Source organism: Ricinus communis, chromosome 7 (assembly GCF_019578655.1).
Source record: "Ricinus communis isolate WT05 ecotype wild-type chromosome 7, ASM1957865v1, whole genome shotgun sequence".
Taxonomy (NCBI): domain Eukaryota; kingdom Viridiplantae; phylum Streptophyta; class Magnoliopsida; order Malpighiales; family Euphorbiaceae; genus Ricinus; species Ricinus communis.
In genome coordinates, this window is record NC_063262.1 from 27,046,024 (window position 1) to 27,072,800 (window position 26,777).

General features: G+C 30.0%; 3 protein-coding genes across 7 annotated transcripts; 1 reads left to right on the forward strand and 2 right to left on the reverse strand.

Moving 5' to 3' along the window:
- The first annotated feature begins 13,477 nt into the window (after window positions 1–13,477).
- On the forward strand, window positions 13,478–17,207 carry LOC8273511 (2-phytyl-1,4-beta-naphthoquinone methyltransferase, chloroplastic). 3 transcript variants are annotated; one of them, XM_048376817.1, is made up of 9 exons: window positions 13,478–13,647; window positions 13,774–13,838; window positions 13,921–14,011; window positions 14,368–14,456; window positions 14,635–14,768; window positions 14,854–14,915; window positions 15,243–15,342; window positions 15,761–15,861; window positions 17,071–17,207. In XM_048376817.1, exons 1-8 carry the CDS (start codon window positions 13,525–13,527, stop codon window positions 15,859–15,861), a joined length of 765 nt encoding a protein of 254 aa, XP_048232774.1. In that variant the 5' UTR covers window positions 13,478–13,524; the 3' UTR covers window positions 17,071–17,207. The 3 variants fall into 3 exon arrangements, with proteins under 3 accessions (XP_048232774.1, XP_048232775.1, XP_048232776.1); XM_048376818.1 differs by lacking the exon at window positions 17,071–17,207 and adding an exon at window positions 16,330–16,653; XM_048376819.1 differs by lacking the exons at window positions 13,774–13,838; window positions 17,071–17,207 and having other exon boundaries at window positions 13,480–13,647; window positions 15,761–16,068.
- LOC8273475 (cysteine-rich receptor-like protein kinase 2) lies at window positions 16,126–21,201 on the reverse strand. Of its 3 annotated transcripts, XM_048376816.1 has the most exons (9): window positions 20,866–21,201; window positions 19,998–20,148; window positions 18,430–19,241; window positions 18,153–18,266; window positions 17,856–17,995; window positions 17,538–17,748; window positions 17,172–17,406; window positions 16,874–17,024; window positions 16,126–16,733 (listed from the first exon to the last, which is right to left on the reverse strand). In XM_048376816.1, exons 3-9 carry the CDS (start codon window positions 19,187–19,189, stop codon window positions 16,395–16,397), a joined length of 1,950 nt encoding a protein of 649 aa, XP_048232773.1. In that variant the 5' UTR covers window positions 19,190–19,241; window positions 19,998–20,148; window positions 20,866–21,201; the 3' UTR covers window positions 16,126–16,394. The 3 variants fall into 3 exon arrangements, with proteins under 3 accessions (XP_048232773.1, XP_048232771.1, XP_048232772.1); XM_048376814.1 differs by lacking the exon at window positions 19,998–20,148; XM_048376815.1 differs by lacking the exons at window positions 19,998–20,148; window positions 20,866–21,201 and adding an exon at window positions 19,340–19,984.
- A 1,848-nt stretch (window positions 21,202–23,049) lies between these two features.
- Window positions 23,050–26,429, reverse strand: LOC8273473 (cysteine-rich receptor-like protein kinase 3). Its single transcript, XM_002527851.4, has 7 exons — window positions 25,349–26,429; window positions 24,935–25,048; window positions 24,690–24,829; window positions 24,405–24,615; window positions 24,078–24,312; window positions 23,798–23,942; window positions 23,050–23,701 (listed from the first exon to the last, which is right to left on the reverse strand). The coding sequence occupies exons 1-7, from the start codon at window positions 26,118–26,120 to the stop codon at window positions 23,369–23,371; spliced, it is 1,950 nt and encodes a 649-aa protein (XP_002527897.1). The 5' UTR covers window positions 26,121–26,429; the 3' UTR covers window positions 23,050–23,368.
- Between the last annotated feature and the right edge of the window lie 348 nt (window positions 26,430–26,777).

A 26,777-nucleotide genomic window follows, 5' to 3' on the forward strand; every position in this document is an offset into this window, starting at 1 on the left:
ATTTAAGTATAAAATAAACTGAAATCTATAATTATTTATTTAATAAAATCAACATAATCTTATATACGTATGTATTAAAAATATAATATTATTTTTAAAATCTTACTAAACATATTTAATGAATAAAAATAAGTAAAATAACATATGTAATTATCATATGAGCTTGGATTTAATAGTATCGACGAGCTAAAGGAAAAGGGACAAAATTATAAGGATTACGAGTCTGATTAATAATGATTAGACTTATTACGATTATGGACAATTAAAAATTGACAGTTTGATTTTAAAACTTAACTATTTTAGTACTATTTAATTTTATCTTAAAAATAATACGTTGGAAATGATTTTAATTTAAAAAGAAAAACTGGATCAAGTTTTGTATGAATGAGTTAAGAACAAATCATTTTTATTTTGGGTCTGACCATCAGTATGACTTAGATGAAATTAATGAATTTGTCTTTTTATATTATAATTTTTTTCATATATTCTTTTATATATCCAATGTGTAATAATTTTTACATCCTCCAATATTTTTCTTTTTTTAGTTTTTACTATAAAATATCATGAAGAACGGTTTTAATTTTTTTTAATTTATAATTTTAGTTGATTTTTATTCAGCTTTTTATGTAAAAGTAATAAAAGAATATAACTGAAAAAACTAAAAATAATGAAAAATTAAAAAATGACTACACCATAAGATTTTATTATCTAATAAAAAATGATATTATTTTGTTAGTTTTAGTATATCTTTTAAAAGTTTGCTTTTTATGTGTCGGTTTCTAAAATAGGCCCAATAATAGTTACTTAATTTAAAAAAAAAAAAAGAAAAAAGAAAAAAAAAAAGAGAAACAGAATATGTGAGGAAAGAAAACTATAAAGGCACTAAAAAAATAAAGCAGAAGAAAAGACAATTTAAACAAATAATAATATACTGCAACAGGAGAATATGCAAATATGTATGATTTTGTTGAAAAATGAGGAAAGGGAACCACAACTTGTCAAGGAAAAGTCTTACCTAAAAATGGTAAGCATCGGACATTGTTCCACTCAACTCAATCCCTTTCGGTTTACTAAACCATCTCGGATTTTATTATTCTTCATCCAAACAAACAAAATATATAAATAAACTTGAAAATTTTATTACCGCAGTTAACTTTGTTCTGTGGACGCCTAAACAATATTACAGCCCAATTTGATGTTCTTATTCAACCCACTATTTTGTTAATTAAATTGGATATTTCCTAATTTAACAAGTAATTATTAAATACATCATTTAATGATTAATATAGATATTATCACATATTAACTAATTGTTATACTTTTATAATTTAAAAATTATATTTTTTTATAAAAACTAGTGATAAAATTAATGGCATTAACTTAAAAATCCTATATTAAACATGACCAAACCTATCACTTGTTTTTTTATATATAGAGTTGACTCGAACTAAACCGTAATTATTCTTTTATCTTTTAAGATGGTATATATATATGATCGACCTCAAAATGCAAATTAATAAACTTTGAGGACCTTGCTTAAAATTCGACTGTCTAAACTTAATTAATCTGAATCGCCGAATAGGTGTTTCCGCGCCTCATAAATAACAGAATCGCTAACTAACATGGAAGGCAATGTTACGATGCCCGACGACCTATTCAATTTATCTTGCTACCAAGCCATTAGGCCAGTTCCCAACCACGTGGTAAATGCATATCCGTCCATCATTGAATCGTGCGGAGGGTGGTGATTTATTTTAGTGTGGGACGCCACCTCAAAGGCAAAACAGGCATTGGAGGACAAAATCACGTGTGGGACTAGTATGGGTCCATCGATGTACGCTTGTTAGTAAGATGCCAAAAATAATAGGAGGAGGGCTGCACTTTCTTGTATGGCCAAGTGGATTTTATATGTCCCTTGCTGTTACGGGGGGGTTTGGAAAATCTCAATTTTCATTTAATACAATTCATTATTTTAAAGTTGCTTATTAAATAATTCACCTTTTTTATTATAATTTGCATATTTATTGAAAAGATATAAAAATATATAAAAATTATTCAATTTTAAAGTACAACATAAATTAACCCAGGAGTTCATCAATTTGAATAGGAAAATTAAAAGAGGATTTAATTTAGAGATTTAAATAAAATGATTTCATAAAGTTTATAGGTTTATCCTATGTTTAATTGAAATTTCTTAAAAATTTATTTCATTTTAGAGAAATATGTAAGAGAGCAAATAAAATCAAAATAATAAAATTTAAGTAAATATTTTAATATTATGAAATGTATTAACAAACTCATGAAGAATTCATTTGGAAATTCTATTTATTTTATCAGAATTTATTTTAATTATAATCAATTCTGTACAAATTTGAATATGTAAAATTTTAAATTAAAATTAATTTTTATTTCATCTAAAGCAAGTAACGTTTAGATTTACAAATGAATACATAAATTTTTTAAATTTCAATCAATCACAATATTAAATCTAATTTTTATTTATCTATAAATCATAAAGTTTAAAAATCTTTCATTCTCTGAAATTTATCATCTTTAAGAATTTTAATTCTTCAGGTGAAAACTTTCAAAGAATAACAAATTAATACAATATCTTTATGTTATGATATTATTTCTACTAAATTTATATTTTTCTAAAATTATTTTTAATTTTAAATAAAAAATTAGCATAAAGGACACCCATGGCTAAGAAAGTGGCTTTTTTTTGTCTTAATTTGAGGATTTATCCCGCCTCAAGCTTACAGTATGAAAATTATAGAAATGAACAACTCTCGACTTTATTTGATGAAATTTATTTAATATATGTTATTTTATAATTTAAGATTCTGATTATTGTACTATCATCCATTATAAGAAAAAAGTGTTATAATTTTTAAAATGAATCATTCAATTTAAAATTTAAGGACTAAAATGTAAAAGTATATAGCTTATCAACCAAAAACTAAAGTATAGTACATCAACATATGATATAACAGAGTCCAGTTAAAGTACTATTAAACTCAATTTTGACTTAACTCTAAAATTCAAAGTTTAAATTTAAAGTCAGACTTAATTGAAGGTGTAATTTTTACCTATAACTAAATTTAATGAAGCATTTAAAAACACTTCAGTTAATATAAATATAAATTGATATAATTATAAATGAAAAGGAATGAAATAATCATTGCTAAAAAGGAAATTACTTGACCAATAGGGGAATAACAAGTAAAGGGAGGAAGCAACTGTTGGGTTGATGTCAAGAAATGATTGATTGATTGATTGACATCAAAATTTGGGTCATTTTGGCGGGCAAATAACTGACAAACTAAAGTAACTCTGGTATGTGCCTTCCTGTCATTTTTAAATACTACAGCAATTTTTCCAATCTTGTGCTTCACTCGCCCTAGTTTCTATTAAAATATATTAAAAAAGAAAAAACAAAAAGACAAACACTGCCCTTTTGATTCTCCCGGATCTCATAGATGCACGCTTTTCAAGACCCATCCTACGGTCCCTATTAATAATGAAATATTCAACCCAAAAGGTTAAGGTCTTGGTTGAAATGAGGTTTTTTTGACAGTTGAAATGAGATTTTTGAAGTCATAAAATTTTAGATTTTTATAATTTTATAATTTATAAGATTTTTCATATTCTTATTTAGTATGTATGTTAAATTAATAGATTATAAAAATTGTTTGTGAAATGAGTACTAAGCTGAAATAATTATTTATTCATTGGAAGGATAATTACTATTTATTTTTTTTATATTTTCCCATATAATACTAGTTATTTTTAACATCTAAAGAATATATTTTTTTTATTTTATAATTTTATATTAAAAAGTATAAATTTTATTTTTAATTAAATAATAAAATTTGATGAATTTCGTAAATTTAATAAAAATATTTTATTAAAAATCCTCAAAACAATCATTACATAAGACTGTTTTTAAATATTTTTATATAACATCTGACCCTCTTTCTTGTAAAACTAAAGAAGTAGCTATATTTTCTGATATTTTATAGTAACTCATTTTTAATTAAAAAAAAAAATCTACCTAATGGAAGAGAATCTTAATATGTTGGATACATTCTAAATGAGCAAATTGCATAAACATGACTCAAATAGGGAGCAAAAGAACTTAAGAAAAATGGAAAGACAAGACAAGTAAAGAACTAACCTGAAGATTTGGTATTTAATTAAGGAGTCAATCTGAGAGACAATAGGCAATGAAGCTGAGGTTGCTGATAATGAGTAGGAGCCCCATGATTATAAATATAGAACCAGAAGATACAATTTCAGGCTATCAATATCAGCCCTGTCTGGAATGACACAGGTTCAGGTTGTTCATGTTCATATTTCCTCATCAGCACTTCTAATTAAGAATCTAATCTCATATATTAACTACTAATACTATCTCTGTTTTCTTTTTTATTATTTTTTTTATAAGCAAAAACAAAAAGTAGGGTATTTTTAGTTTGTTTATGCTTAGAAGTAGGAACAATTTTGGTGACTACAGGAAAGGAAAGAATTAAGGAAGGAGAGATAGAGAGTAATTGCGTAAAGCCTTTTGGATTCTTTAGTCATGGTGCAATTCTGAAGGTATGGTGTGTATCCCTTTATATAGTGTTTTTTTTTTTCCTTTTTTGCCATCAGAGAAAGCTCTTTCCATCCCCACAGAATACCTTTCACTAGAGAAATGTTTCCCTTCATTAGTAGACTTTTTAAGCTTTTACTCGATTAGAAACAAAAACGAACAAGATAGAAATAAACAAGAAAAACCAATCTTGATAGAGCACTGATTCATTAATTATGTTATCGTTAGGAATCAATGCTCTGGGATGCTTAGGCTTCGTCTCTTTTACTTTCTAATATCTGTGTTTCTTTGTTTTCAGTTCTTACTTGTAGAATTTGAGAATAATATTTAAAAAAAAGACTTAGATTTCATGAGAATATTGTTTTTTTTTTTTAATTTATTTTAAAATTTATACTGAGCAAGAAACTATGTTAAGATACACAAACCTAATTTATAGGATATGAGTTTTGACAATTATAGATGAATACTATGATATTGAGAATTAAAAAAAAGAGTTTCTAGTTCTACTCAAACATTCATATAGAACTCTTAGGGCTTCAAAAATGGCTTTTTTTTTTTTTTGAAAAAGGGGCAAATAACTTATTGCTTGAGAGAAATATAAACCATTAGATTTCAATTCAATTCAAATCAAATTTTGCTTTTCTTATTAAGCAGATAAATCTCAAAAATATTATATAAACAAGCTATTGTTAAAGTATTCCAGATGAATACGGTAATAATAACTAGCGTGAACACATAAAGATACTGAAAAAAATAAAATGATGTATTGGAATTGTAGTAGGAATGCAAGGCACTGTTGATCTTCCATCTGTCTTATTGGTCACTTCTTATGTTGAGGTCGAGGATTTGCCTATGGTGGGCTAATTATAGACAACATACCATTATTGGTCTCAAAGCTTTTCTTTAGTTCCTTAGGCATTTCTTAGGTTCAAATTCTTCAGTTTTCTATTTAATTTCTCCTCGCCTGTTCTCTCTGGATTAGGCATCCATGTTCAACAGTATTGTCAAAGTTTATTTCCTTTTGTCAAAATTCTTTTCCTTGCACAAGTCAATGAAAAGGTACTTGTGGTATTTTAAAAATCTCTATATTTTCTCAGAATAAATCGATAGATAATTTTCTAAAAAAAAACAAATCACAAATGCTCTAATATTGACAGATTATATAATAAAAAATAATTATCTCTTCACATTTATTATAAAATAATAATACATTTAGATTTAGTTTGAAGAAGGAAAACTTGAACTTTTAAGTTTATCATTCTGTGAATGAAATAGCCTTACAATTTAAACTAGACTCGAGTAATTAATTAATAGATAAATCAAATTAATTTAAATGACAAAAACTTTGTTAGGAGTGCCAATATCCACACCTTAATTTATTATTTCTATCACCAAATTAATACAAGTATAAAAAACTGTAGAACAGTATATCAAAACAAAAAGAATTAAAATAGCAAGGATCTTATGACCCTATTGTATATTTATATTTATTCTTATTATCAGAGCAAAAGACTGATAGAGTGATGACTCACTTAACACTTTTGAAGAAGGAGATGGATTCTTTTTTTTTTTTTCCTCTTTCAATAAATTTATCCTCTCTTATCAAGAATGCACGTGTGGTAATGTCCCAACTGGTCTTCCTTAGAATTTTCATAAACTGTTGTAATTGGATTTCATACTTGCTCGTCAAAGAAGAATGTGGTCCTGAATCGAGACTCTGACTGTCTTGTGTAATAAAAATTCCCCCCCAAAAAATTATGGTTCTTTCTTTCTGCTTCACTACAATCAGGATTCAACCCCACAGCAAAAGGGTCCTGATATTTGCCTCATAATCTTCATAAAAAGAATTGCTTCCAATGTGGCTTAGCAGTCGTAATTCTTTAAACTATATTTACATCCGACTACTAAAATATAAGGAAATCTTTTATCTATTCTAAATAAATATTCTTATTTATATATTAAATTAATATTATTTATTAATTTTAAAATTAAATATATATGTTAATAATTTAATATTAAAATATAAAATATACATATGACCCTTGTAATATATATACACATTATATAAATTAGAATTTCACGTGTAAGTTGAATTTTCATGCATCCTATTCCAAGGAAGACACAAGAACCTCACCAGATAAAGTGATTAACACAAGTGACGATGGGTTTGTAAATGAATTGCCGACATGTGTCGAGTAGAAACACCTAATTATTGGAAGCACATGAACCATCATTATCATTATATAGTAAAATTAGTGATCATCTTTATACTATTCAGTAGTCAAAGCAAAGGCATTTTCTTTTTTCTAAGATCTAATTAGTATAAATTTAAAAGTTGACGTCAGACCACAACCTTACATTAATGATGCAAAATTATAGTTGTTATCATTTAGAACAATTGTAAGTCAATAATACATGGTACATATTCACGTTTTGAAATATTTATAAAGTAAAAGACCAAATGTCATAATCACATATTAGGAGATACCCCATTTGAAGCCTATGATTATTATTTGCTAAGATAAATTTTTTTACTAATTGACTTTCTTAAGCACATACCACGATGAACCTTAAGCCACGTTTTAACACTACAGAAACATCCAAGTAACTGTAATTTATTATTAATTAACCTATCCATCAAGATTTAAAGATGCTTTCACCCGACAAAATGTTTATGTTTTGAGGCATGTTCTGGGTCCATAATTTCACATGTTTAGCTCTAATTGGCTTGTTAAGTCCTATAATCATCCAGACAACATGCAAATTAAGGCACAGCCATTTGCTTGATTTTGAAATTAAATTAAATTAAATTAAATAAAGTTAGTCTTTTAGGCTTTCGGCTTCCTTTACAACTTTGTCTAATTAAAGCATAGCAATAAGAAGACGATAATTGCATTCATGTCTTTTAGCTTTATGGTATTCTTAGTTATTTTAAGTCAGTCCAAAATGTGATCATATGTTCTTGGTGTTGAGGCAGAGATTGATTGGAGGAAATAGGTTGACCTCTGATCTAAAGAGTAGTCAAAGGAATCAAAGTGTTAGATTTCACTTTTTGAGTGTTTGTAGGACCTTTGCTCTTCACTTTATTTTCTAGCACAATGATTGAATTTTTATGATAGTAATTGTCTGGAAAGTTTTAGTCTTTAGATTAGTATCTTTTATTTGAATTTTTTAATTTAATAACCAATTATTTTACATATAAATTTGTTATTTTTTCTCTTTTATTTCATTAGCTATGAGTATTATTTTTATTTTTTTAAAATATTGATGAGATTTGAACTCTAATGTTTATTTTTAAAATAATTTTATCTTACTATTAGATTAAAATATCATAGATCTATTTTAATTTTCAACATTCATTTATCTGGGTTAATAAGTGCATAGTCAAGTGTCTATTTTCTAATGCATGAGAAGAAGGATTTAACACATGAAGTATACTTTAGTTTGCTTAGTTTTACACATGATTCAATCAATTCTTGAAACTACTTACCCTTAAGTTAATAAAGAAAAATAAGAACAGAAAATAAAAATAAAAATGTGCATACTCTTAATTGATATTAACTTTTTAATAGTCTCAGTAAGTGCATAAGAATCAAAAGTGAAAAAATGGGTAATTGCCAACTTTTATAATAAGAGCCTCCTTGAAGAAGCAAATCCCACTCTTCTAAAATCTTTCAGAAGAAAATGGCAAAAACCTTGTAAAATCTCTTTCTGGTTCTTATTTTTGAAAAGTAATACAAAATAATTAATGCATAAGATTTTGATAAATTTAGCATTGTAGTATTTTGTAGGTCTAATGGGCCAAATGTTCTTTATTTCCAAATGTAGTATACGTAGGTTATGCCTTATGAAAGAATAATAATGTTAAGTTTCAAAGAGATAATAATAGCCGTAATGTGTTGAATTAGAATGTTAAACAACTAGATTAACATAATTTAATGTGCTGGCCAGCAAACAAATTAATTGAAAACAATAACAATCGCTATCATTAGATGCTTCATCTTTCTTTGCTCAAATTTATTAATAATTTCTTTTGGCCTGAAAAAATATTAGAGAAAAATTACAATACCAATTGAAATATATTTTTGGTCCGACTTTATCTTTCTTAATTGTTAAATAATTATATTATGCTATTTACATGCATGTTCACTCCAATAAGCCGCCAGATTTTTTTCCCTATTATTCGTGGATCATAAATCATCGATTTACACTTGTATATATCTTTTATTTTTTCACAAAAAAATATGATAAAAGTATATTTCAAGAAGGAAAATAAAAGCCAAATCGGCCAATGAATTCAAATCACGAAACTATTTAATATTCTATTCTATGTGTTCTCCTTAAATTGTCATTTTCTTAGTAATTAATTCGTTCCAAAATGTTTAATAGTTATTAATTTGTTTTTCTTAAATGAGATCGGTACTTTATATAAATGCAACACGAGCAAAGAAGGAATGGAACTTGCACTTTTTGACTTGACTTGTACTTTGCACTTTAACGATTTGAATATGTATATATATTTTAATTTAGTATTTAATTATATTATTAACTATTAATATTAAAATAATATTAATTTTTATAAATTATATAGTTATGTATATATCCGAATAATTTATTATTATTATTATTATTATTATTATTATTATTAGTAGTATTACATGAAACACTGATTTTATTTTTTCTTGAGCTCATAAACTTTCACCAGCTCTGTTTCTTTGTATATTCTGTAGAAGAATTATTTTTTTCCCTCTTATTATTTGGTTACATACAAAAATCATTTGAAATATAATATTAATATATGAAACAGTTTTTTTTTTTAAAAAATCATCCTTTTAGATTTTACCAAAATATCATTGTAGCACTCTATCATTATAAATTTATTTTTTAACTATGAATCAATCTATGTTATTCTAAATAACCTAATAGATTTATATGTTATTTTGCTAATTCAGATTATTAATAAATTTGTATATAATTTTTAATTATTTATATAAGATAAAATTATATAAATTAATATTATAATTGTCAAGTATTATTGTTTAAATTTTAAAAATAAATAGAAATTTAATAAATAAAAATAATATATTTAATTGATCTTGATTAATTTTATTTTAATTATGTTAATAAATTATTAAAATTAAGATAAAATCAAATTTCATACATTCTTCCATTTATTTTTATTTTATAATGAATATACTATTAAAATATTTAAGATTTGTAAAATCTATATAGTTAAATACAGAATATAGCATGCATAATATCAATTTAAAATCTTTTTCAGTGAAAGGTTAGTAACTAATCCTAAACAAAAGTGAACGATAGTAGTTGAAGATCAGAGAAAGTATGTAGGTCAATATATTTATAAGTTGTATTTAATTATTTTTAAATAAATAAAATTAATTTCATATAATATATAGTCCTGAAAATGTCTTTCCAGAAGTTAAATTTTCTTAAAAATAACATCATTTTTCTATTTTTATATTTTTGAAGAACGGCATCATTTTTTTCTATTAGAAAAATATTTTCATGTGATCTAATTCTTCTAGATGTATTAAAACGAATAATGTTGCTGAAATAAATGGAGGCAAAAGAGAGATTGAAATCATAAAATGTGAAGAAATGTAACCCGAAATCAATGTAGTGTTAATTTTTGTTATTAAGAAAAAGAAAAGTCGAGTTAACCGTACGTTATATATATTGGTAAAATATTGACAGCTAGAAACACAAGAAGAAAAGCCAGAAAATATAGTGTTTTTGTTTGTGGTCAAAAGATAGAAAAATATTCTGTTTTCTTTTATAGGCAATCTGAGGAGAGAAAGTAATACTTTTAAGGCATTCTGGCAGACAAAAAGTTTCTAAGTGGAGTTAAAAATCCTCTATTAAAATTAATTAATTTTGATGAACCGAACAACATTCCTATTTATTTTTTTTACTTACTCGATCATCGTATACTATTTAATTTATTGAAAATAAGATTCAATTTAATTCTCAAATTTTGTATGTATGCTTAATTTGACTTCTTTTTTTTGTCGTTTTAATCTCTAGATGTTTCTATCAAATTAATTTAACTATTTTTTAATTTGGCCACTCAATATGTCTTTTTTTTTTTTGCGTGGGTTCAATTTGATTATTTTAAAAATAATTTAATTAGTTATTTAGTTGATTGTATATATATAAAGTTTTTTTTTTTTTTTTTTTACATATCTCATATTCTTAATTAGTTGCAAATAAAAATATTGATAGTGATGTGATGGGAGTGTGATGTTGATACTAGGAATAACCTTACTTTCTTAGATTTAATTCATTCCCTTCATAGCGATAGATTGAGGTATTTTTGAAGGGTCAATGGTAATTATGCATATATTATTTTCTTTTAATCGATGGATGGAAATAATAATATGGAGGCCAATGAAGAGATTATATTTTTGAAGGGTTGGAAAGTATTAGTGGTGATTTTATGAGTTGCTTTTGGTGGTTTTATGAAATGGTACTTATTATTTTTATTTTTTAATTTAGAAATATAATAAATTTTAATTTGACTCTTTTATTTATTGTTCAGATTCGATTTGTCTTCTCAATTTATCCTTCTACTCTATTTAACACTTTTTGTTATATGTTGTTATTATAGTGCATTCCGTCGCTAAAAAAAAACAAATCTATACCTATTTAAAAAATTTAAAATTTTAATTAATCGTAAAAATAAAAAAAGATTAATTTGAACTAACCATAAAGTTAGAAATATTATTCAGTATATAATCTTTATTTTTAAAGTGGGTATCGTGATTTGTGCTGCATCACTGAAGATCTCAAAGATAATTGTATTTATGGTAATTTCTTTTTCCTCTTTCGTTAATGTGTCTTAGAATTTATGTTTTCAGTAGCATACTCAGAATTTTAGATCAATAGATTACAAATATATTATGAATAAGCAATTATTCTTCCTTTGGAAAAAAAATATGAAAAAGCAATATAAAATTGTTAATAAATTTATAAATAATATTTATTATTCTTAAAAATCATATGAGAGCAATTAACTCTACTCTTTTTCAATGCTTTTTTCTTTTTCTTTTTTTCCTTATTGGGGATTCTGTGGTTTACATTGCAAGAAAATACTAGTTGGGTTTTGAATTGAAAGCTTCCTTATAGGTTGGGTTATTTTCTCTTTGTATTTAAAGCAATAAATAATATTAAAATATTAAATCAAATTAGGCTTAATTAAAAAGAGTGTTTTTTTTTTTGTATTTAAACTCAATTTCTTATAACAATTCACAACTTCTCTTTTTCTTCTTACATATACCTATAACTATTCTATATTATGTTTGAAATAAATAAATAAATTCATTTAATTCGAAAATAAATTTTCATATTTTTAACATTATTTGATAAGAATATATAAATTTATTTAAAATTTTAACACCAACTATAAAATTTGTTATTTTAATATTCATTTATAAATTTTTTATTAACTTAAGTAAAATTTAACTCAAATATAATCAATATCATTACATAAAATTAAAATATAAAAATTTCAATGATCTTTATTTTGCACATATCAAACACCTCAAATGGAAATTTATATTGAAATTATATCTACCAAACTATATGATATAATATAAGTAAAAGTCACTTATCGTGGCAGTGGCAGACAATGCAAATAATGGATCCAATAAATTTCGGGAGAATACGAGAGAGAGGGCTCTATGACTCTTAATTTATAGAATTTGTAAAATAAAGAAAAAAATAGTGAATATACCGAATTTCTATAATTTAACTTCAATGCTTAAATTTGATCGATAGAGAACGATGAAGAAACTATGAACCTGTTTTTTTTGTAGAAAACTATATCAGTTTTCTATAAATAATTTTAAATGAAAACATAAAATAGAATTTTATGGTTATTTGTGCTATTTTTTTCTAAAATAAGAATAGAAAATAGATTTTTATATTTTCAAAATTATAACTAAATTTTTTTAAAAAAATTTGAAATAAAATTTAACATATTTTCTATATTTTCCTTTATATAAAAAAGTCACATTCAAATGAAAATGAGGAGTTATCACATTATTTATATTTATTTCAAGTTTACCCTTTATACTTAAAATATTACCTAAATAAAAAATAAAAAGCTTTTTTTACAAAGTAAACAGGTTTTACAAATTTTCTTTCCTTCAAAATTAGAAAATGGAAATAGAAAAGAAATTATCTACAAGTAAACATACTCTATATATTTTATATTTTAGGATTTTATATCCTCTCATTGAAATTATAATATTATCATTTTAGAATATTAGGCTTGGACTTTTAAGTAAAGGTCTTACATTTAATAGTGAGAACTCTTGATATAAAGATAATCCTTAATGTAGACCTCCTGAAATAGAGGTCATTTTTGAAGAAGACAAAGAGACCTTCTGAGGTATAAGGAGACCTCCTTATATAAAAATCACCCTTAATGGAGACCTAACGTATAGGTTATTATTGAAGGAGACTTAACATATAGATTATTCTTGAAGTATAATTGATATATAAATTATTATTAAAGGAGAACTTACGAGACATAGGTTCGACCTTTTAAGCTAGCCGAGATCCGACCTTTAAACTAAATGATTTTAGAAAAAATTTGTCAATAAAAATTCGGTCTTTTTGACTAGCCGAGATCCCACATCTAAGTTAAATAAGTTTTACTTGTATTCTATCTCTATCTATGTTAATTGTGAATCTTTATAGCTTAAAAAAGAAAAAGAATATAAAACGAAGTGTTCGAGCAAAATAGATTTTAACTTTTTACAAGCATTAAAAATCTGGGTCTGACAGAATTGATTTGGGCTTAACGAAGCCCATATCCATAAAATTTTAGTTATTGTATGGATATCGCCTTTCTGTTTTTGACATCACAATATCCGGAAACTTTTTTTTGGATAAATAATATTGACATGGCTTCACTTCAGCTCAGCTTTTGCTCTTATAGATCGATGTTTGGGTTCAGATATAGACCAGTTCGATGCAGTAACGAACGCCAGGCATTGTTTAATCGCATTGCTCCTGTTTATGATAATGTGTGTGTAATCTTCTTGTTATGGGTCCTTATATATTTTGTTTCCTGTTAATTTCTTATAAAATTCATCTAATTGTTTATATATTTTTTTTTGTAATTTTTGGTCGGGTAAACATAAAACAAACAGTTGAATGATTTGTTGAGTTTGGGTCAGCATCGGATTTGGAAAAGAATGGCTGTATCATGGACTGAGTATAATTTTTCTTTTTCGGCAATGTTTATGCTAATATTTCTCTTTAAAAAGTAATTCAATTTGAAAGAATTGGAATAACAGGGCAAAAATGGGAGATAGCGTGTTGGATTTGTGTTGTGGAAGTGGGGATTTAGCATTTATTTTGTCTGAGAAAGTTGGCTCCATTGGCAAGGTAAAAGGTCTTTTCTTTACTGGAACTTTTATATGTTACTAGTTTCTTGGGCAATAATTGTTTCATGGAGTATTTCTTTTTAAGAAGGAAGTTATAATTCCGGTTCTTCTAAAGCTTCCGAAATGAATAATTGTGTATTTCATTTTCTTGTTCAGTAATGATAACTGTAGTTGAAAAGGCATGAAATCATACTCTAATGATGAGTAGGGAGGCTACTCTCAAAGTGATGAAATTCAATGTGAACTTGTAGGTTTTGAATTCTAGCCATTATTCAATTGTTTCATGCATTGTAGAAAGAATGTGTGATATTTTTATGTAGTCTAGCTTTGTCTCAATCTTGTTACCATAATTTGTAGGTGACTGGTGTTGATTTCTCAAAGGAGCAGCTATTGATTGCTTCATCTCGGCAACAGTTGCTTTCAAGGGACTGCTACAAGAACATAGAGTGAGCATTGGTATATATCAATTTGGTGAATGAGTAGACTTCCATTGTTTAGTGCTTTAGGAGGATGAAAGGGCTGGGGCCAAAAGAATACAAACAAAATCCGTGTAAAAAGATTTGATATTATGCTTCAAATAATGAGAATGGTGTGGTAACCTGATCAGTTTGTTACTGATCACAGGTGGATTGAGGGTGATGCAACTGACTTGCCATTTTTTGATTGTCACTTTGATGCTATTACCATGGGTTACGGGCTACGGAATGTAATAGATAAGCGTAAGGCCATGCAGGAGATGTTTCGTGTCCTAAAACCAGGTCTGAATTTCACTTCCTCAGCTTTGAAATAATCCAAGAAAGTGATAGCTTGGTCAAATTTTCTTATTCTTGCTTTGATATACAGGTGCCAAAGCATCTGTTCTTGACTTCAACAAGAGTAATCAGCCATTTGTTGCGTCCTTTCAGGTATTCAGTCACAAACTGAAAAACGTTTCTTTGTTGCGTTATTTACATGTAAACTCTACGCATATCACGTGTTTAGTTCTACTCTAATAAATGAAAATTGGCCTTATCACTGATTTTTAAAATTTCTTTTTTCTTTTGCTTGAATGATGTTCTAAAATTGATTATTGGTGAACCTCAGTTTATGGGATTTATCCAATATATTATTGAAATTACCATATTTTAATGTCAGCTGATTTTGTCATCAGCAGGCTTAACTTTAAAGTTCAATAATAAGTATCAGGTTGAAAACATGACAATTTAAATCTTTAGTCTATTTCTTGTTACAAGGAATGGATGATCGACAATGTTGTCGTTCCTGTGGCATCTGGTTATGGCCTTGCAAAAGACTACGAATACTTGAAGAGCTCAATCAGAGAATTTTTAACAGGTTTTCCTCTGCTGCTATAGTTTCTTTCGTGTTATTATTTTCCATTTGACTGGTGTTATAATTGGAAAATAATACAATCTAAATTACTAATAAAACCTCCTTCCTGTGGAAAATGTACATTCAATTGCTCATCTCTATCAAGTACCTATCGTCACAAGGGCATTTCTTTAAGCAATATTTGCCAGGAATTCTCATTATCTGATTGTTTGATAACAATAGCCAGAGCATGTAGTGCAATTGTTTTTGTCTGTTATGTCATACATAAAGGAGTCAAGTTTAAGTGTGGTCTTCCAAACCTTTATATCCAGTTTGTATTGTTTGTGAACTTGCACAATGTTCAAACATTTATATCAAGTTTATATTGTTTATCAACTCTTGCAGCTTGTTTTTATTGAATGGGTAATGCTGGTGTTTACAGGGAAAGAGTTAGAGGAACTTGCTTTAGAAGCAGGATTTTCTACTGCCAGACATTATGAGATCAGTGGAGGCTTAATGGGGAACCTTGTAGCCACACGCTAGGTAAGACTAGTGCTGAGATTTGCAGGATGCATTCTTAGTTTTCTAGCGACGAAGGACCTATTACGGGTTTTAACTTGAGATTTAGAATGTTGACTGTGGCCCCAAAAATTTTCATATGCATATTTATATATTCTTCAGCTTTGCAGTTATAAAACAATTTTAGCTGCATGAATAATAAATTGATTCCAATCAGGGTTCCCTTGTGCACTCTTCGACTTAGTTCTTTAGCCTCATCCATCATCTTTCTTCATTCTTTCCTATGAGTGGAAGAGAAGAGCTGAGTTTCATTAACTTGTCTTTGATAAATCAACATTACATGTGATTTCACGATACACAAATTAAAGATTGGCATGACTATTCTCAATTTCATATCTCACGTCATCCGATGCTGATATGCATTTCACTGCTGGCTGGTCAAACGCCCCCATCAGTCTCCTGAAGATGCCGCAATGTTTTCTTCATTTTTAGGTGCAAACTGGAGATCTTTATCTGTTTGAGGTTTGAACTAGATATCAAAACTCTCCCTCTTTCGGTCATCTTGGATGGAAAGAACTATGTTGTACAGTTGCTATTGATGCTGAAAGGCCAGCATTAAGGGGATACCAAGGGTCTTCACATGTATCATTAAGTTCCATGGTTTTTTCATCTATGAAAGGGGGATTAGTTGGTGCAGGGAGGTGCTCCTCTGTTGTTATCATCTGTAGCGCCTTTGCCATTGTTGGTCTAAGTGATGGTATTTCTTGTGTACACAGAAGTCCTATATTCACTATTCTGAAAACATCATTCTTGACATTGCTGTTGTGGTGGCTGTGCAACATTAGATTTGGGTCATAAAGCTCCTCCACGATCCCTGCCTGAAATTTCTTCCATGTCTGTTTTTTAGAGAAGAAAATAGAAGTAACTAGCTATTCTTAGATGCTTTCTTAAGATGATTAAACCTGAAAATAATAGAACCAAAAAGAAAAAAAGAAGATGTTTAGGTTATGTTAGATTTGTCTTTCATGGAACTTACAAGTGCGACTAGGCTGTCTGAGTATTCTGAGCTTTTGCTCCTGTTATTTTGCCTGCCTGTGACAATCTCCAACAAAAGTACACCAAAGCTGTAAACATCTGCCTTTTCAGTTAATTGTCCATGAGCAAGGTACTCCGGAGCCATATATCCGCTGCAGATTTACAAATTGAAATCATTAATTGCTTGATTATATGCAGATGCTATCATGTTTCATACATGGATTTCGGGTACAATACTGCAAGATAAATATTCGACGCCTGATCATTTCATACATGATAAAAGAAGAACATATACTCACAGAGTTCCTGCAATGGCTGTGCTGATATGACTCTTATCTTCTTGGAAAGACCTGGCCAAGCCAAAATCAGCAATTTTAGCACGAAATCTGGAATCCAATAAAATGTTGCTGGCCTTGATGTCCCTGTGAATGATCCTGATGTTGGAGTTCTCATGCAAGTAGACCAAACCTTCAGCCGTGCCAATTATGATGTCATATCTCTTCTCCCAAGTCAATGCTTTGCCTTTGTTTTGATCTGTCAAATTTAGATATTGTGCATACCATCATGAAATTTAGGTTGACCCAGTAATGAAACAGTGGGTGATGGTCTTGCAAAAGTTTTGCATTCTCAGATAAGCTTAAAATGTGAAAAATCTAGTATTATACCGAAGAGGAAACGATCAAGACTCTTGTTAGGCAGGAATTCATAGACGAGGAGGCTTTCAGGTCCTGAACAACTGCACCCCAACAACCTGACCAGATTTCTGTGTTCCACGCTACTTATCATGTTGACTTCATTGTAAAAATCTGCTGCTCTGTGTCTATTATTGAAAAAGAGCCTCTTTACAGCAATCTCTCTTCCATCTGGCAAAACACCCTGTAATGAGAACATCCAATACATCAGACTAAAAAGTGCAAGTAAAGTTTGATCATTCACGAACTAGTAGAAGGTGAAATAAAAAACACAAAAGGGGGAAAATCTACCTTATATACTGATCCAAACCCTCCTTGTCCAAGCTTGTTGGCGTCATCAAAAGATCCTGTCGCCTTTTCAAGTGTAGAATACTTGAAATTCAAGCTACTGTCGTTAAGGGTTTTGACCAACTTGTGTGCATCATTTGAACCTGGATAACCAAGACAATAGCATTCCAGGTCATAAGAAGAACTCGTAAGTGATCCTACTTAAATGTGTAAGAGCTTTTATCTTGCACGGTGGTACATTTAGTGTCAGCAATGCTGGAGGTTTAAAAGTGGCAGATCAAATAACGCAAGATTTGGTACCTCTTCTTTTCTTCTGTATATATCTGTGCTTCCAGATATAAGCTCCTGTAGTTACTCCAACTGCTAAAACCACCAGAGAGCTAACACCTGAAACCACTATCACTATAATGCTCCCTGCATTTCATTATTCTAAATCAGGCCAATTTTTCTACCAACATAAACTAATTTGGCAGTTTTTTATCGATATAAAGTATTTCTCCCTCTAACAAATGATTCACGTTAATTCAAGTACCCAATATTAGACCATACTTGATTACGAGGAAGTACGATTCATTACCTCTTGATCGCCCATTTCCTGGCTCTGCATTCAGAAAATCCCTATCTGAATACCTCATGAAACACCCTGTATTCAATGCCCTCCCCTCTGACCAAGGCAAGCATCCCTCTATGGATGCAGTAGCATTCTCCAAGCACAATCTGCAAGAGCTTGCGTTCAATGTCCTCCAGCAATTTGCTAACACATACGCTGATTCGTTTGTCCCTGGAACTGCCACTTTCCCCCGTGCATAGCCTTTATTGTTTGGTGCACTTGAAAGCACAATTGATAGAGCTTGCTTAGCCGATTCCTCAAATATTGAACTTTTCCTCGTTGCATTTCCACACACAGCATGATCTCCAGGTCCTTTATACTCCTCAAAGAAACTATAGTTTTCAGCTCTCATGAAGCAACCATCAAGAAAAATGCGACCCCCATTGTAAGGGTAGCATTGTGGTAGAACTGTACGTGCCTCAGCATAACATAGTACACAATCGAGCAAGGAGAGGTCTCCATAACATTGAGCAAGGCCATAGTTAGTATCAACTCCTGAACCTGTGACGGCTACTCCAAATCCTGAAGTGCGCATCTGCTCACTGATGTTCTCCATTGTAGCAACAAAATTTGGTACATAGATTGTTGAATTATGCTCAAGTTGGCGTCCACATGTAACATTCACTTCTTGTGCTCTGGGATCCCCCGTCACTCTTTCACACATTAAAAGAAATCCAAGAGTGCAAAAGAAAAGGCATGAATAGAATATAGAGATTTCTTTCCTCATTTCTGGTGGACTTGTATTTTCTCAAGTATATGCTGTTTTAGTAAGAGGCTTCCTGTTCATTTAGTTAAAAACAAGTAATTAATCATGAAATCTAAAGATAATAACATAAAAAAGACATAATTTGAAAGTGAAACAATAGGGAGGGCTAACTGATTAACATTCTGCAACTACTTGGCAAGCAAGAAAGGTTTCTCGGTTTCATGGAAAAGAAGGGTATTCTCCAGCCCATTGCTGAGCGGCCATTCGTGCCAAGTCTTTAACCAACTAACGAACATGAGATGAAAAATTCAAGCAAAACACTATTGTTTAATGAAAAAGAAAAACAATATTCAAATTGAGAGTACAAGTTTTGAACTTTTGGCAACCATCATTGCAGTTAGCTAATATTCCAAATCTCAAGTCAAAAAGACAAAACTTGGCTTGCAATGACAGTAAAAAGGAGTTTCTTCGTTTTCACACTGAGCTGACATTGGTGTAGACAAAGGCTAAAACAAACACCAGTTTCCTCACCAACGAGAACAGCATTTCTGTTCATATGCCTCAAGCTAAGTTGCCAGCTAGATAAAAGATTTTGAGAAGAAAACTCTGTCAGCGAATGCTGCCCAGCAGTATTTGAAATTGGAAAAATAAATGGGAAAGCTAAGCAGCCCAAAAAATTGACATTTCGAAAACTATTGAATTAAAATGTCCAACAGAGAGACAACAACAACACCATGTTTTCAGTGGGCCGTTTCAAAGAATTTCTAGAAATGAGATGTCGGTACTCGTGAAGTTATGGAAAAAGGAAAGCCTCCTCTCACTCTCATACCACAAGAAGTCCGCCACCACACCACAACCCACTCCTCCTTTTATTATCCAAACTCATATGGGGCCCGCCGCGGCTACCAGCACCAGCACCAGCGGAGGCCACGCTGACCCACGCTAGCCACCACTGACCACCCATCTCAAAATTACTCCATCTGTGCGCACTAACGAATTATTAATTGTTTGATAGATGTGAGCCCACGTACTTGTAAGAATAGAATAGTATGGAAGACCCTATTCAATGCATAATTTTGTACATCATTTTCATAAACCTGTTGAAAGCGGGCCAAACTGAGTTCAGACAGGCTAATCAGGCCTGATTTGGAAAGCTCCCTACTCGTGTTCGGTACAATTTTTACTGTACAAATTATTAAAGAAAAAAAAAACGGACGGGACTAAATTTACTTCGTTCTTGATTTGATTATCTATATTCAAAGCCAACCAAATATTTTCAAGCGGACTACTCGGATTGGCCGAGCAAGTACCCAGGCATGAACAGGTATGTTATTTTGTAAATGAACTCCATCTGAAACCTACATGCTCGAGTATGACTCCACACTCCAGCACTTCCAACTTAGAAAAGCCTATAGAGCTTATTTGATTGTTGTGAAATTTCCTATGTTTTTTAAACGTAAGGAAATAATGAATTACAGAAGTAAAGGAATCCTGGAACTGCTAAATTTTTTGTTATCACCTTAAATTCTTGGAACTAAGAGAGTACTGAATCTTTTAGAAACAATATTCAGATGATCAAATACAGAGTCCAAGAAGATTAAAGATGAGAAAGGAAAGAAAACTCAATGAAATTGTTATAAAATCAAGAACAAGAAAACGAAACTTGCAGAATCAAGATCAGAGTTGAAAATCCGTACCTTTATGTGCATTTGGGAAGAGGGCAATAACGAAGCTGCAAGAAGAAATTGTTGAAGTGTTTAATTTATGATAGTGAGTTGGATACAGAAGAGAGGTCAGGAAAAGGGTTTTGAAGATTCACAGCAAAGGGTGGAAAGGAAAGAAGGTGGAGAAGTCAAAAGTGAGGATGGAATTGGAAAAAAATGGATATTGAAATTACAAGAATTGAACGGCAAAGACCAAAACACTTTCAAAATCCATTATAATAAAACCAAATGGGAAAACGCGGTTACAAAGCTGAAACTTGCAGAATCAAGAAAAGGTTAGATCAGAGTTCACAGGCTCAAAAGTAATTTGTATCAGCAATTGTATAATATGATGTTTCCACATTAACTAAAGTCGCAAAGGTTGGTGAGTGAAATAAATAAATAAATATATTAAATAAGACAGTTTAGTTAAATAGTTGCCATATTTTCTTTTTTCTTGTCTTTTTTTAGTTAAATTGCACCTAAAACTATTTAAAAAAATATTAAATGGGATGACTATGAGCATTCATGAAAATAAAATAAGCAAAAGATCTTAATTCTTTTCTTTTAGATTTAACAGAAATCTAAATCAAGCAGTAATAACAATTTAATATGAAAAATAAGATTCTCGTATTCATACCAGTGAATTATTGCCTCATGCTATTGGATATTCTCGATTTACTAAATCTTTTATGGATTAAAAATCACATAAAATAAAGTATGTAAATTAACCATTATAAATTGAATACCTTTGTTTTCTTTGAATGAATTTAAAATAATTAAGTAGAAGTGAACTTGATCAATTGCAAAGAATGATGACAATTTGAGGGCATAACTATTACCTACTATCACTGTGTTATCCTGATAATCACATGCATTTTAGAATCTGTTTTCTGTTTTTCTTTTTAGAACATACGTACCTAACCACTGTTGACCTCAGAAAAACATAAATGTTTATATGATTTTGTAGTAATAAGACACCACCGTTTTGAAGAATATTACAGAGTCTGGTCTTGAGTGATAAATTATTGGACATAAAGCAAAATCATATGTTATGTGATTATCAGGATAGAAAATTTATAAGAACAAAATACAAAAAAGATTTTGTATTATTTTCATTTAAATACTAACGTTACAACTAATAACAGAAAACTACAGCTTTATCAAAACTCATATGAAACCTAAATTAAATTATTATAATTATATCGTCTTTTCTAAACAAGTCAAAACTTACAAATGTCCCAACAATAATCCCACAACAATACCCAAAATTTTGTTTTTCAAGAGACTCTTCTTGTCTAGGCTCTCATACGGGACAAATGAGCTTTTATTTTATTTTTTTCTAATCATATTTTGTTAGGACGACCTCTTCATGTGCTCGACTGTAACATCCTCCCAATTTCCAGCGAGAGGTTTTCCATTGAATCAAGTGTCCAATATCAGCTGAAATTGATGCCACAAAAGGAAAAAGTTACGGTGGTAGTTGAAAGTGTTTAAATTATATTGATAAAATAAATAAAAAATAAAATAAAAATAATATGTTGTAATTAATTATAATTATATAAATTTTGTGTAAATTGAGTATTATATTAAATTAAAAATAATTGATTATATGATGTTTTTGTCGTAACATTATATTAAAAAAAATAATAATAACCAAACAATAATAAGATATATAATATAATAGTTGTTCTATTACATATTTTATTAGATCATACCAAATATAGTATAAGTGTTTGACGTGCAAACTTCAAATTAAGATATATGAAAATGTTCCTTTTGTACCTGCTCTGACTTGAGCCCAACAATTTCTATCTCAGATCTCAATCATGCAAGTATATTGAACATTTCTGTTGACCACAATTCTTGGGTCTTTTTTCTTTCTAATGATGTGTACAATAACGTGTAATCCCCACTAGAAAACACTCTTTCATTAAAAGCAAAGGCATTTTCCTAGGTTGCTAACAAATCCAATGATCTTCAAAACAATAAAATAAAACAATGAGTAGAATTTTGGGAATTCTAATACCATTGAATTAGTGAAGGACTGACAGGTCTTGCCCAGTTCAAGAAACTATCATTAAGAAAGCTTTCAAGTTATTGGTTAAAATAATCAGATTCACAAAAATCTTGATATCTTGAATTGAGTTTTCCTATTGTATTGCAAGAGCTGAGGTGTTGGATATAACTACATTCTGTAAACAATATGAAGCATATTTACATTCAGGTTACAAGAAACATGAGCTCTGTTCTGTTATATTACAAGAATCAAGACTATATATCAGCAGCAGATGAAATTGTTATGCTCTTTTGTATCATTGTAGTATCAACAAAGGGAAAGGGTCATTATAAACAGCTAATCCAGTCGATCAAAATCTGAAATAGCTCATTGCGTAATCCAGTCTCTCAAGTGATAGAAAGGCTCTTCATCTCAACAAGTCTCAAGCTAGAAACAAGATTCTAGCAAGTGAAAGTAGCCCAAGTCAGTGCAATGAGTTTATCTAGGTTCAATCCAGCTCTGTGTCATGCTATTTCCTGAAGACTGGGTGCGAGAATCAGGCTGTGAACTGGAAGTAGCCGGTCGCATAAACGGGCTGATTTCTGAACTAGTACTAGGATTGAGAAATGGCGGTTGTGTTGGCTGAGAAAGTTCATGAATTCCAGAAAGCATTTTGACAGCAACTGACATTGCCGGACGCAGTTCAGCAGAAGCTTGCACACAAAGCAGGCCTACTTGAAGCAGGCGAGATGCTTCCTCTTCTTGAAAATTACCAGCTAAGACTGGATCAACAGCTTCCCACAGCCTACCAGTTCCATACAGGTTCCATACCTTTTCTCCAAGAACATAAACAGAACAGTAAAGACAGAGTAATTCTCTGAATAAAGAAGTGAATGCTACTCACAATTTAAGGCAAAAAGGAAATACCATTTGCAGGATAGAACCTGAATCTTGAACAAAGGAATTGTTCCTCTTTCCACTAACAACTTCGATCAGAAGAACTCCAAAACTGTAAACATCTGCCTTCTCTGTCAGTTTGCCACGAACAATATATTCTGGAGCCATGTAACCTCTACAGAAGCAAATTAAGTGAATAGATAAGGGGAAACATACCAATAAATTGTTCAGCCAAAGTGAAAACAATTAGAAAAATCAATAGATATAAAAGAAGAATAACAAACATGATCAAGCGTCAGCTTGAACTTACAATGTGCCAGCAATGGCAGTGCTGATGTGAGTCTTATCTTCAGGAAATAGTCTTGCAAGTCCGAAATCAGCAATCTTTGGCAAAAAGTCCTCATCGAGTAGAACATTGCTTAATTTAACGTCTCTGTGAATTATTCTTAACTCAGTTTCCTCATGAAGATAGGCCAAGCCCTCAGCTGTGCCTAATATGATCTTATACCTCATCTCCCATGTTAGTGGCTGAACATTCTTTGCAACTGAATGAAATTAATAGAAATTCATCAATGGCAGAACATATGATTAAACATCAGAAACATATGATTAGAGATTCAGAGATACAGGTAATTACCAAAAAGATAATCATGAAGGCTTTGATTTGGTACATATTCATAAACAAGAAGGCTTTCTGGTCCTGTGATGCTGCATCCTAGCAACTTCACAAGATTCTTGTGTTGTATGTTACTAATCAAGTTGACTTCATTAAAAAAATGATCTACCCATTGTCTTGTATTAAACAAAAGTCTCTTTATAGCAACAGCTTTCCCATCTGGCAATATTCCCTGATCAAACAATATTTCCTGACTAATTACATGGTTCCTTCGAAAAGCAGACAAATATTCATAACAGAGATTACCTTGTAAACTGAACCAGATCCTCCTTGACCCAGTTTATTGGAAAGGTGAAAGTAATTTGTCGCCTTTTCAAGAGATTCATATGTGAAATTGAGCTTGGAATTATTCACAGCGATTAATAAAGCACCAAGTTCCTTTCTTTCTGAAGTAAATTCCAGATCGTATTAGCACATCAAAGCTTATATTGAGTCCTGAAATTGAAAGAAAAAAAAAAACTGAAAGTTTCTAATTAACCATATATACTTACGTCTCCTCTTTTCTGCAACTCTCTTCTTCATAAAGAACACAGCTGTTGCAACAAGCAATACAACAGCCACAGAGGAAGATGCCGCAGCCAGAATAACTGCCAAGTGGCTGCTTCCTGCTAGCCACAACTATTAAGTCAAATATCATGTCAAAATGGATGAACAAACTTGCTTAAAGTGGTATAAACAAGGATCCTTTTCTCTGCAAAAACTGATTTCAACTAAACTCTATTGAATTGAAATAATAGACTAGCCTATCCAATTTTCAGGCTCAAAGATTTGAAATTGAATCACCAAATCAAAGATTTTCAATTTATAGGTACACGCAAAAAAAATTGATACAACTAAATATTCACAGGCTACTATTACTTGAGAAACCAACAATGAGTATCAAGATTCAAGAATACTAAACTGACCTCCATTATCTGCATTTGCAGGTCCAGAATTATTGTAGAATTTCTGAGTAGAGTATCTCAAGTAACAACCAGAATTCAAAACCCTTCCTTCTTCCTTTGGAGTACAATTAGTAATTTTTGATACAGCATCTGCTAGACAAGTTTCACAAGCACTTGTATTCACCAATTCCCAACACTGAGCCAATCCATAAACAGAAATATTCCCTTTATTCACTGACCCAACAAAGAACCCATCATTCTTTGGAGTTAGAACACTCAAATTCCTCATCAATTCCATTGCATTATCACTATAAAGAGTCTTATTCCCACCATTAAAATCTTCACTAGCACATACAGTCCTATCCTGTGAATCCAATGATTCATTAAAAAAATAATAATCATCATACCTTAAATAACATCCATCATAGAAAAGTCTGCCTCCACGAGTAGCTAATTGGAAAGGAAGACATCTTAAAATCTGAGTCTTGCATTGAGCAAAACAAAGATTGCAATCTGTTTGATCAAGATCTTTCATACACTCACCATAAGTGTACACAGTGGTGTTACCTGTACCATTAATTACAGCTCCATACTGTTGTCTAGCAACCAATGGAGTTACTGCATCCAGTGTAGCTAAGAAATTTGTTATAAAAGTTTGTCTTTCTTGCGTTATGGCTGTCCTGTTTGTGCATATTAAAGCTGCCTGGGTAGCTCTTGGATCAGAAACAGAAAATTTTACCAAGAAACATAAACAAGAAACAAGAAAGGTCACAAAACCAGAAAAAGGATGCATTTTTTCTCTCTGTTTTCTTGAAACCAAACAGAACAAAAGACAAAATGGTGTTGCAAATTGCAAGATTGTGGATACTGGATATGATCGATCATTTAAAAGGGTTGACTGTGACGCGGTTTATGCAGTGAAAGGAATTAAGGGGGCTTCGTTTGCATACCAAGAAAACACAAAAGAAAGAGAAAAGAAGCACGAAATATGGAGAAAAGACATGTTGAAGTTTAAGATGTTTCCATTTACATACGTGGGTGGGACCGAATAGGGTATTAGATATTGGATCTGTAAGAGAGAAGAAACAATAGTTGCGTTAGCAGTTTGATCTCTTTGTCACGAGCGTTTAGTAGAAGTCAAAAGAAAAAAACATATATAAATAAAAAAAAGACTGCGGTTTTCTGTTTTGGGGTTCGGTATGAGTTAAAGAAACCAGCAGAACTTTAGCTGTTTTCTTGTGTTAATACTTAAACTATCCATGACAATGTAAAGTGATTGTAGGATAATTAGCAATCCCGCGATCACTGGGTAATAACTGATTGATATAAATATTTATATTTTGTTATTATTAGTTTATAAAATGACCACTTTAAATATAACTTTTATCTAAATTATAATATATTTTATCTTATATAAAAAGATATAAAAAAATAATTAAAATATAAATTG

What these genes read in the sequence shown, in the direction of transcription:
- LOC8273511 (XM_048376817.1), top strand. Translation starts at nt 13,525, where the DNA reads ATGGCTTCACTTCAGCTCAGCTTTTGCTCTTATAGATCGATGTTTGGG. An exon ending in GACTGCTACAAGAACATAGA is followed by an intron (nt 14,457 to 14,634) that starts GTGAGCATTGGT and finishes TACTGATCACAG; the next exon opens with GTGGATTGAGGGTGATGCAA. An exon ending in AATCAGAGAATTTTTAACAG is followed by an intron (nt 15,343 to 15,760) that starts GTTTTCCTCTGC and finishes TGGTGTTTACAG; the next exon opens with GGAAAGAGTTAGAGGAACTT.
- LOC8273475 (XM_048376814.1), bottom strand. Translation starts at nt 19,189, where the DNA reads ATGAGGAAAGAAATCTCTATATTCTATTCATGCCTTTTCTTTTGCACT. An exon ending in ACAGCCATTGCAGGAACTCT is followed by an intron (nt 17,025 to 17,171) that starts GTGAGTATATGT and finishes GTAAATCTGCAG; the next exon opens with CGGATATATGGCTCCGGAGT. An exon ending in CAGACAGCCTAGTCGCACTT is followed by an intron (nt 16,734 to 16,873) that starts GTAAGTTCCATG and finishes TCTAAAAAACAG; the next exon opens with ACATGGAAGAAATTTCAGGC.
- LOC8273473 (XM_002527851.4), bottom strand. Translation starts at nt 26,120, where the DNA reads ATGCATCCTTTTTCTGGTTTTGTGACCTTTCTTGTTTCTTGTTTATGT. An exon ending in AGTTGCAGAAAAGAGGAGAC is followed by an intron (nt 24,830 to 24,934) that starts GTAAGTATATAT and finishes AATTTACTTCAG; the next exon opens with AAAGAAAGGAACTTGGTGCT. An exon ending in GATCTGGTTCAGTTTACAAG is followed by an intron (nt 24,616 to 24,689) that starts GTAATCTCTGTT and finishes TTGTTTGATCAG; the next exon opens with GGAATATTGCCAGATGGGAA.